This window comes from Myotis lucifugus, unplaced genomic scaffold (assembly GCF_000147115.1).
Source record: "Myotis lucifugus unplaced genomic scaffold, Myoluc2.0 scaffold_59, whole genome shotgun sequence".
NCBI classification, from domain to species: Eukaryota; Metazoa; Chordata; class Mammalia; order Chiroptera; family Vespertilionidae; genus Myotis; species Myotis lucifugus.
In genome coordinates this window covers 5,751,807-5,763,240 of record NW_005871107.1, presented here as the reverse complement: position 1 = coordinate 5,763,240, position 11,434 = coordinate 5,751,807, and the positions used below count along the sequence as shown (strand labels likewise).

The 11,434-nt window shown below is 38.1% G+C and overlaps 1 protein-coding gene across 1 annotated transcript; it reads left to right on the top strand.

Moving 5' to 3' along the window:
• The first annotated feature begins 762 nt into the window (after positions 1-762).
• On the top strand, positions 763-11,024 carry LOC102421764 (cytochrome c oxidase subunit 7A2, mitochondrial). Its single transcript, XM_023754285.1, has 4 exons — positions 763-960; positions 2,499-2,592; positions 2,736-2,825; positions 10,587-11,024. The coding sequence occupies exons 1-4, from the start codon at positions 896-898 to the stop codon at positions 10,644-10,646; spliced, it is 309 nt and encodes a 102-aa protein (XP_023610053.1). The 5' UTR covers positions 763-895; the 3' UTR covers positions 10,647-11,024.
• The last annotated feature ends 410 nt before the right edge of the window (positions 11,025-11,434 follow it).

Here is an 11,434-nt window from a genome sequence, read left to right as displayed (position 1 = left end):
ACACTATGTAATGCAGAGGGGGGAAGAAACCCCGTCCTTTAGTCCTAATCCAGGGAAGAGATGACTTGGATTATTTATAAATCTTAGTGGAGAGAACTTGAACTGAGGACAGGTAACTTGGTGGGTCTAACACTAAAGATCAGAATAATTTTAGTATTATTGTTTGTCTACACATTGCACCTATGCTGAACACATATGTTACCAGCTTCCTATTTGTATTGACAATGCGTTAATTAGAACTGAGTTTGTGAAAAGGTGAAAAGTCTATTGTAGTATAGGGTAGATAGTTTTACATTTACTAGTGCACACACTTGGGAGTGGGCACAAAGAATAAAGACGCTTGCAATGTAGCATTATATAAGCAAGATCGATGCAGGACACACTGACAACTTACCTGTTCAATAATTTCTTTGGCTAACAAACTCCAGTTATGGAAAGTGCCCTGTTGGACCTAAGACAGCAAGACTTAAGTTCAGATTTGCCATCCCATTCCTTGTCCCCCATTAAAAAATTCCCCCTCTTGCCCTAACCGGTTTGGCTCAGTGGATAGAGCATCGGCCTGCGGACTCAAGGGTCCCGGGTTCGATTTCGGTCAAGGGCATATACCTTGGTTGCGGGCCACATCCCGGGTAGGGGGTGTGCAGGAGGCAGCTGATCGATGCTTCTCTCTCATCGATGTTTCTAACCCTCTCCCTTCCTCTCTGTAAAAAATCAATAAAATATATATATTTTTAAAAATCCCCCTCTTTGCAGCGTTTTCCCAGGCACAGAGAAATGAGAGAACAGCTGCCACAATTCTGGGACACTGTGGAAGAGCTTTTTTGCATGGGGGATTCTGCAGCGTCCAGAGGTACAAGAAGATAAAAATGGGTATCCCAACGCAGGTCTTCACAGCATGCTCTCAGCACAAGGAACAATAACGCCCTCACAGCAATTTCTTCGATGGAGAAAACTACCCGTGTAAGAGGAGTTATCCTTTTTGTTCCCAAATTCATCCATCTTCACAGCTTATAGTTCGGCCAACCCAGTGCTCATTCCGCCTCTAAATGGGCTCAAAGGTTGCTCAAAGGTTTACGCCTTCTCGTTCAAACTACACACACTGACTTTCTAGGATAGCGTGGTCTCACAACAATCTTATCTAAGCGAGTTACAAGAGCGAGTAACACCCCACTGCCCGCGTCTCTGGTCTCAAGTCCTTTGCTTTCCCCAGCCAGCCAGCGGGGGGGCGAGGGGAGCGGCGGGAGGAAGGCGTCCGACAGGCCGGGAACGAGATGAGGGGGCCGAACGGCCAGCTGGCTAGAGCGGCCACCGTGCCGCCGCTCTCGCTGTTCTTCCGCTCTCTATGGTTAGGAGCGCCAGCCTTTCCCCCGTCCAACCGGAAATAGTTAGGACCCCTGACGTTGGCGCATGCCCAGAAGGTAGTTCCGGTTCCGGTGTGACGTTAGGCATTCCGGGCGTTTAGTAGTCGCGGTTGGTGGGCAATAACTGAGCCAACATGTTGCGGAATCTGCTGGTGAGGAGCTCTTCGGCCTGCAGTCGCGCTGGGGGGCGGGAGCGTTGGGAGAGGAGGCTAAGGGACCGCGACCGACTCCCAAGTCTGTTCTGAGAGGGAAGGTGGGAGAGGAGGGCGGCTTCTTGGGTCACCTTGGTCCGCGTCCTTTACTCCTGACGTTGCTTTCCCTTCGCCCAGTCTCTGCTGGGTGTATGTAGGGAGAGGAGAAGCTGGGAAGGTGAGCACAGGAGTGTTAGTTAGATAAGCCTTGTTGTTTTTCCCTCGCCGCCCCTAACTCTGAGGGACTTAGATGAGTTTAGTAGCTCTGATGTGAGTAACCAAGGTCCGGGGGGAAGGTTCTGATACCCGAAGCCTCAGACAGAAAGGTGTTCCTCTATTACTGAAAGGGTGTAGGCTTCAGAGGTTCGGAGCTCCCTGAGCATCAGATTTCGGTTAGAAAAGCAAATCGTCCAGTTTCGGGTGGGACTTGAGGAGCGGTCGTGGTGGCAGTTCCGTGTCGCTTCCTGCAGACGGTCCCGCAGTGCCCTTCAGCCCTCCACCGGCTTCGGCATGTGCGATATTTCTCCAGATTTGCGAAAAGGAAAGTGAAACAGCGATCACCTTCTTCTGTAACAATAAAAAAGGTTTTACTTAGTTTTGTAATATATTTTAGAAAGTGGAATTTCTTTCATTAATTATATAATTCAACTGGATATATAATGCAGGTCTCCTTTTTAAAAGATTTATATCTTATTAAAGATTTTTTAAGAAAAATGTGATGAGAAGCATCTTAGGAACCATGCTAGTTTATTTTGAGATCAAGTAATAGATTTTTAATATGGTCGAGCATTAAATGAAAACATTTGAGCTTTATTAGTGTATTTTGTAATCATTTTTTGTTTCTGTAATATTTATTATATCAGTATGTTTTCTTCAAGAATTACATAATAATACTGGTTCAACTCAGGTCAAGGTCATGTTTGTTTGCTTGTTTGTTTTTGCTCAGAATTCGCATGAATTGCTTCTTGAATGTGGTCTTTGGAGACGGCAGAATGCAGTATAAAGAGCAGAGGATGGCCAACACATTGGGAAACCTGGATGTTGGTTTATAACTTTGTTACTGACAAATTGGATAGATTTTAACCCTCACTTTCCCTCTTCTGTAATTGTGCAGATTGTACATGGACGGTTTTGAAGGTTTCTGTAAGCCTTATGTTTAATATGTCTGGATTTTTAATTTCAGGCTCTTCGTCAGATTTCCCAGAGGACCATAAGTACTGCTTCACGCAGGCAGTTTGAAAATAAAGTTCGAGAGAAACAAAAGCTATTTCAGGTACTGAAATATTTTATAAGAGATTTTTACTTAAAATAATATGATTACCAAAAGGTAAAGATAGGAAGTAAATCTGGAGATGTCTAGTTATTAGTGAATCTGTTGTATTTAGCAAAAGAATAATATAAGAAATTGTCTATTGATAGCTAACTGAGCATTTGCTGTATCTAGGAGGCCCTTGAGGAAGCAGAATAAATTAGGGGGACAGGGACACTTTCTTTGGAGGAATTACATCGTGTAGTTGCACAGGAATAGGCAAATAGATGATAGGAAGGGCCCAGAATATATATTTATACATCTATATATCTATCTATATATGTGTATAGATAGATAGATGTATGAATTTAATACATGTTATATCAGTGGAAAAAGTGATATCATGGGTATTGAAAAAATTGGCTATTTTAAAGGAAGAAAAGTTAATCCCTTCTATATTGTATATTAAAAGATAAATTGCAGATATAAAAGCCTCTCAAAAAAGTTAGAACAAAATATAGGAGATATTTCTTTTTTTCCACCAGTTTGGTTGAGATATGATTGACAAAAATTCTATATGTTTAGGTTGTACCTGATTTTTTTAAGGTATACAATCTGATGTTTAATGTATCTGATGATTACCACAATCAAGTTAATTAACACATCCATCACCTCATGTAGTTATTTTTTGGTGTGGTTGTGTAGAGCACTAAAGAAATACTATCTTAGCAAATTTCAAGTATACAATACAGTATTACTAACTACTATAATCACCATAGGAGATTATTTTATATAATTGTAGGGGTGGGAAGAAGGCTTTCGAAGGAAGCTTTAAAGGAGAAAATTTGCAAGGTTTGGTGACATAAACATTTTAAATGCATTTAGGTTACAAAAGGCAACTGACAAATTGAGAACAAATTTTAAAAATATAACAAATGTTTCAGTGCAAATAAAAATTACAAGTTCATAACACTCCCCCCCCCCCGCCCTCTACAATTATCAAATGTTTAGAAAGCTTTAAAATAGGTTATGTTAGCTAGGTGTGGGAGATAGGTACATTCAGTACTACTACCTAGCATGTATTCAAACACAATACTTTGATACATGCTAGATAGTAGTATAATTAATACAACGTTTAAAAGAATATTTGAAAGTATTATTAAAAACAAATTATATACCCTGTCATCTAGGACTCCCACTTTTAAGAATCATTCCTACAGACATAGTAGCATAAATATTTACAAATAGGAAAAAGGCTATTCATTATGGAATTTTAATTTCAAAACACCCCAATAATCTAAATACCCATTAATAGAGGACTGGTTAATTCAATTATATTTTTGTACAGTGGAATGCTAGTAACTATTAAAAGGAATGAGGTCAGTTTAAATGGACTACAAGAAAATGCTTTTTAAGATATCATAAGCAAAAAATAGTATGTGGCAAATGATTATATAGCATAACCTCATTTTGTATTTTAAGCACATAGATATATAAATTAGAAGATATGACAATATAAGCATTAAAAAAAATTTGAAGGATATGCACCATACTGTTAATAGGTGTTTCTCATGAGGAGAAACTTAGTGAGATAGAGTAGTTTACCTTTGTAAGTAATCTACTTGATTTTTTGTTTTTGTTTTATTGTGATCTTTGGTTTTTTGCAAATAAAATTTTAAGTGATAAAAAGTTGGACCATCTATACTACATAAAAATAGAATAGTTACGTTTAACAAATGTATTAAATATTTACTCTATGACAGGTGCTGAACTAGGCATTGAGGCTATAGATTTAGGGTTATAAACCAAAACCCCTTCCCTTTTAGAAATTATTTATTTACTTTTTTTAATAATTCTTTATTGTTGAAAGTATTACACATGTCCCCTTTTTTCCCCCATTGACCCTCTCCAGCCTGCCCCCACCCCTGCTCAGGCCCTCACCACCCCTTTGTCTGTGTCCATGGGCCATGCATATATGCAAACAAGGTCCTTGGTTGATTATGTCCACCCACCAACTGTCCCCCGCCTGCCTTCCCTCTGAGATTCCGCACTCTGTTCCATGCTTCCATGTCTCTGGATCCACTACGTTCATCAGTTTATTTTGTTGCTTAAATTCCACATATAAGTGAGATCATGTGATACTTGTCTTTCTCTGACTTATTTCACTTAGCATGATACGCTCCAGGTCCCTCCATGCTGTCTCAAAGGGCAAGAGACTCCTCATTTTTACTGCTGCTTAGTATTCCATGGTATAAATGTACCACAACTTTTTTATCCACTCATCTACTGATGGGCACTTGGGCTGTTTCCAGATCTTAGCTATTGTAAATTGTGCTGCTATGAACATAGTGGTGCATACATTCTTTCTGATTGGTATTTCAGGTTTCTTAGGATATATTCCTAGAAGTGGGATCATTGGGTCAAATGGCAGTTCCATATTTATTTTTTTTTGAGGAAACTCCATACTGTTTTTCATCATGGTTGCACCAGTCTGCATTCCCACCAGTGTTCTAGGGTTCCCTTTTCTCCACATCCTCGCCAGCACTTGTCACTTGTTGATTTGTTGATGGTAGCCATTCTGACAGGTGATACCTCATTGTCATTTTAATTTTCATCTTTGATGATCAGTGACTTTGAGCATTTTTTCATGTCTCTTGGCCATCTGTATGTCCACTTTGGAGAAGTGTCTATTTAGGTCCATTGCCCATTTTTTAATTGGATTGTTTATCTTCCTTTTGTTAAGTTGTATGAGTTCCTTATATATTTTGGATATTAATCCTTTATCAGATGTATCCTTGCCAAATATGTTCTCCCATAGAGTGGGCTCCCTTTTCGTTTTGTTATTGGTTCCTTTTGCTGTGTAGTTTTTTATTTCAATGTAGTCCCATTTGTTTATTTTCTCCTTAGTTTCCTTTGCCCTAGGACAGTGATGGCGAACCTATGACACGCGTGTCAGAGGTGACATGCGAACTCATTTTTTTGGTTCATTTTTCTTTGTTAAATGGCATTTAAATATATAAAATAAATATCAAAAATATAAATCTTTGTTTTACTATGGTTGCACATATCAAAAAATTTCTATATGTGACACGGCACCAGAGTTAAGTTAGGGTTTTTCAAAATGCTGACACGCCGAGCTCAAAAGGTTTGCCATCACTGCCATAGGAGATGTATCTGTAAACATATTGCTATGAGAGATATCTGAGATTTTGCTGCCTATGGTTTCTTCTAGGATTTTTATGGTTTCCTGACTTACATTTAGGTCTTTTATCCATTTTAAGTTTATTTTTGTGTATGGTGTAAGTTACGTCTAGTTTCATTTTTTTTGCATGTATCTGTCCAATTTTCCCAGCACCATTTATTGAAGAGACTGTCTTGATTCCATTGTATGCACTTGCCTCCTTTGTCAAATATTAATTGAGCATAATGGCTTGGGTCGATTTCTGGGGACTCTGTTCTGTTCCATTGAAATATATGCCTGTTCTTATGACAGTACCAGGCTGTTTTGATTACGGTGACTTTGTAGTATAATGTGGAATCTGGTATTATGATTCCTCCAAGTTTGTTTGTTTTCCTCAAGATTGCTGCAGCTATTCAGGATCTTTTTTGATTCCATATACATTTTTGGAGTATTTCTTGTAGATCTATGAAATATGCTATTGGTATTTTAATAGGGATTGCATTGAATCTTTAGGTTGCCTTGGGTAGTATGGACATTTAAATGATGTTGATTCTACTAATCCCTGAATACGGTATATTCTTCCACTTGTTTATATCTTCTTCTATCTCTTTTTTTCAACGTCCTGTAGTTTTCCGAGTACAGGTCTTTTGCCTCCTTGGTTAAGCTTATTTCTAAGTATCTTAATTTTTTTGTTGCAGTGGTAAATGGGATTGTTTGTTTAGTTTCTCTTTCTGAGAATTCCTTATTGGTGTATAAAAAAAGCCATCGATTTTTGGGTGTTGATTTTGTATCCTGCTTCGTTGCCAAATTCATTTATTAAATCTAGTAGTATTTTGTTGGAGTCTTTAGAGTTTTCTATGTACAATATCATGTCATCTGGGAATAATAAGAATTTTACTTCCTCCTTTCCAGTTTGGATGCCTTTTATTTCTTGTCTGATCGCTGTGGCTAGGACTTCCAGTACTATCCTCCTATATAATAAAAGGCTAATATGCAAATTGTCCCCTTGACCGGGAGTTCGACCAGGGGGCGGGGCCGGCTGGACAATGGCCCATGGCCCCTCCCCTGTGCTGGCCCTGCCCCAGTCGCTCCTCCTCTACACACACCCCCCCACCACAATCGGAGGTGAGGCTGGCCGGCCAACCTCCTGCGTCCCCTCCCCACAACTGACCCGGCCAGATTGGCCCCAATCGGGGCGGGCCCGCTGAACCCCACCCATGCACAAATTCGTGCACTGGGCTTCTAGTGTTGAATAAGATTGGTGAAAGCAGACATCCGTGTATTGTTCCTATTCTTAGGGGAAGTGCTTTTAGTTTTTCCTCATTGAGTATGATGTTCGCTGTAGGTTTGTCATAAATGGCCTTTATCATGTTGAGAAGTGTTTCCTCTATTCTCACTTTGCAGAGAGTTTTTATCAAAAATGGGTGTGGATTTTGTTGAATGCTTTTTCTGCATCTACTGATATGATCATGTGATTTTTGTCTTTTAGTTTGTTTATGTGATGTTTCACATTTATTGATTTGCAAATATTGTACCAGCCTTGCATCCCTGGAATAAATCCCACTTGGTCATGATGTATGATCTTTTTAATATATTACTGGATCTAATTTGCTGATATTTTGTTGAGGATTTTAATATCTATGTTCATCAGGGATATTGGCCTGTAATTCTTTCTTTGTAGTGTCTTTGTCTGGTTTTGGGATTAGGATAATGCTGGCCTCATAAAAAGAACTTGGAAGTGTTCCTTCCTCTTGGATTTTTTGTAATAGTTTGAGGAGGATAGGTGATAGTTCTTTGAATGTTTGGTAAAAGTCCCCTGTGAAGCTGCCTGGACCTAGGCTTTTGTTTGCTTACTGCTTCTATTTCATGAGTTGTTATTAGCCTATTCAGATTTTCTGATTCTTCCTCATTCAGTTTTGGGAGATTGTATTTTTCTAGTAATTTGTCCATTTCATCCACATTGTCCTGCTTGTTGGCATATAGTTTTTCATAGTATTTCCTTACAATCCTTCTATTTCTGTGGTGTCATTGGTTACTTCTCCGCTTTCGTTTCTGCTTTTATTTATTTGGGTCCTCTCTCTTTGTTTCTTTGATGAGTCTGGCTAATGGTTATCAATCTTGTTTATCCTTTCGAAGAACAAGCTCTTGGTTTATTGATTTTTCTGTATTGTTTTTTTAGTCTCTGTCATTTATTTCTGCTCTTATCTTTATTATTTCTTTCCTCCTACTTACTCTGGGCTTTTCTCGAGTTATTTAAGTTGTAGGGTTAAATAGTTTATTGTTAATTTTTCTTGTTATTTATTTATTTATTTTTTTGAGGTAGGCCTGTACTGCTATGACTGCTTTTGCTGTTTCCCAGAGATTTTGGGTTGTTGTGTGTTCATTTTCATTTGTTTCCAGGAAGTTTTTTATTTCATTCTTGATCATGTTGGTAACCCATTCATTGTTTAATAAAATGCTATTTAGCCTCAATGTTTTTGGGTGTTTTCACTGGAGTTGATTTCTAATTTCATTCTATTGTGATCTGACAAGATGCTTGCTATGACTTCAATCTTCTTGAACTTGTAGAGACTTATTTTATGTCCTAACATGTGGTCTATCTTTGTGAATGATCCATGTGCACTTGAGAAGAATGTATTCTGCAGCTTTGGGGTGAAATGTTCTAGAAATATCAATTAAATCCATCTGATCCAGTGTGTCCTTTAGAGTCACTGTTTCCTTGTTAAGTTTTTGTCTGGAAGATCTATTTAGTGTAGTCAGCGGGGTGTTGAAGTCTTTTTATATATTTAGGTGCTCCTATATTGGGTGCATATATGTTTACCAGGGTTATATCCTCTTGTTGGATCGTCCCTTTAGTATTATGTAGTGACCTTTGTTGTCTCTTGTGATGGCCTTCATTTTGAAGTCTGTTTTGTTGGATATGAGTATTGCTACTCCAGCTTTTTTTTCTTTTCCATTTGAATGGAAAAATTTTTTCCATCCCTTCACTCTCATCTTGTGTGTGTCTTTTGTTCTGAGGTGGGTCTCTTGTAGACAGCATATAGTTGGGTCATGTTTTTGTATCCATTCAGCTATCCTACACCTTTTGATTGGAGCATTTAATCCATTTACATTTAAGGTTATTATTTATAGGTACTTATTTATTGCCATTTTAATTCTGTATGGCTAGGTTTCTCTCTCTGGTTCTTCTCATTACAGCAGTCCATTTAGCATTTCAGGTAATGCTATCTTGGTGGTGATGTACTACTTTAGCCTTTTTTTTTTTTTTTTAATCTGGGAAGCTCTTTATTTGACCATGTATTTTGAATGATAGCCTTGCTGGATATAGTAATCTTGTTCTCAGATCCTTGCTCTCCATTACATTGAGTACTTCATGCCATTCTTTTCTGGCCTGTAGAGTTTCTGATGAGTAATCAGGTGTCAGCCTTATGGGAACTCCTTTGTAGGTAACCTTTTCTTTTGCTGCCTTTAAAATTCTCTCTTTGTCTTTCATTTTTGGCATTTTAATTATGATGTGTCTGGGTATGTGCCTGTTTGGGTTCTTCTTGCATGGGGTTCTGTGCCTTCTGAACTTGTGTGACTTTTTCCTTTACCAGGTTAGGGAAGTTTTCTGCCATTATTTCTTCAAACACATTCTCTATCCCTTTATTCATGCACTCTTGGTATTCAAGTATTGTTACATTTCACGTTGTCCCACAGCTTCCTTAAGCTGTCCTGTTATTTAATTGATTTTTCTTTTTGGTTCTCTGATTGAGTGATTTTTTTCAACCCTTCTCCAGGGAGTCTTCCATTGATTACTCAGGAAGTTTTTCTGTATTTTAGTTGTAATTCCAGTTTGGTCCTGGGAGCATGTCCATGTAGCATCCAATTACTCCGCCACCATTTTTAATCTCTGCCTTTATTTTAAAGAATAAAAAAAATCTTCTCTTTGAATCTAAAATGTGATGATTACTAATATTTGTAATTAAGTTGATGAACTCAATGAATATATTTTCATATCATTGACATTTGTATTTTATATATTCCATGGAAAGAACATCTTTATTGGATCTCAAATTAACTTTAAAAGAAAGTGTTGACTTTACAATGAAGGAAAAATGCCACATGATCTCACTCATTCATGGATAATAGAGACCATTATAAACTCTTGAACAATAATAGATACAGAGGCAGAGTTGCCTCAAACAGACTGTTAAACTACAGCAGGAAGGCCGGGGAGGGTGGGGGGGTTGGAGGGGGGGCGGTAAGAGATCAACCAAAGGACTTGTATGCATGCATATAAGCATAACCAATGGACATAAGACACTGGGGGGTAGGGGAAGCCAGGGGATTGTCAAGGGCGGGAAAAAAAAAGGAGACATATGTAATACTCTTTGTAATAATTTAAGCAATAAAAAAATTAAAAAAAAAAAAGAAAGTGTTGACTTTAGAAGTTCTTACTTTAAAAGTAGTGGTGGTAGTAGTAGTAGTAGTAGTAGTAGAGAAAAATCAGGAAAATTGTAGTTCTTTTTAATTTTGAAATTTAAAATATTTAAATTCTAGCCACTTAATTTTATATGAATGGATTAATCTTTTTATTAATATTACTATTTTTTTTAACTTAGGAGGATGATGGAATTCCAGTGCATCTAAAGGGTGGGGTAGCTGATGCCCTCCCTGTATAGAGCTCCCATGATTCTTCCAGTTGGTGGTAAGACATTTGTAATGCTTGGTTTATAGAAAAGTAATAGTAAGGATAACTAACAATTTCATTGCTTTTACTATACCAGTATTTTTAAAATATTATTTCTTATTAAATTCATTGGGCTGTCATTCATTAATTTTATATATTTCAAGTATACAATTTTATAATACATCGTCTGTATATAGCATGCTATGCCGGTATTTTCACACAGGCACTCTTTCTCTAGAATCTGAGATCTTACTGCTTTGCTCTAAGGATTCAAGAGGGTGATTGGTACATATTGTATAAGAACATTTTAGCCGAAGCCGGTTTGGCTCAGTGGATAGAGCGTCGGCCTGCGGACTGAAAGGTCCCGGGTTTGGTTCCGGTCGGGGGCATGTACCTGGGTTGCAGGCACATCCCCAGTAGGAGATGTGCAGGAGGCGGCTGATCGATGTTTCTCTCTCATCGATGTTTCTGGCTATCTCTCTCCCTTCCTCTCTGTAAAAAAAAAAAAGAACATCTTAATGTCTTTAACAAATAAACCAGTAAAGTTTGATGATTGGCTTTCCATGTGCCACTGGTGGCCCTGCAGGCCTTTGGAGGAATTGAAGGCATCTATTCTACCCCATCTCCTGTAAGGGGCTTTTAAACATTTTGTGATACATAATAAAAAAATTTTACATCTCAATTTTGTACACACTTATTTATGACAAAACCAGTGCAGACCAATACTTATTACTATATGCAAAGTGCTTTGACATTTTTTTCTGTGGATTGGGCAGGTCC

Coding starts and splice junctions, on each gene's coding strand:
- LOC102421764 (XM_023754285.1), top strand. CDS start 896: ATGCTCTCAGCACAAGGAACAATAACGCCCTCACAGCAATTTCTTCGA. Junction 961..2,498: donor CGATGGAGAAAACTACCCGT/GTAAGAGGAGTT, acceptor GTTTTTGCTCAG/AATTCGCATGAATTGCTTCT. Junction 2,826..10,586: donor AGAAACAAAAGCTATTTCAG/GTACTGAAATAT, acceptor TTTTTAACTTAG/GAGGATGATGGAATTCCAGT.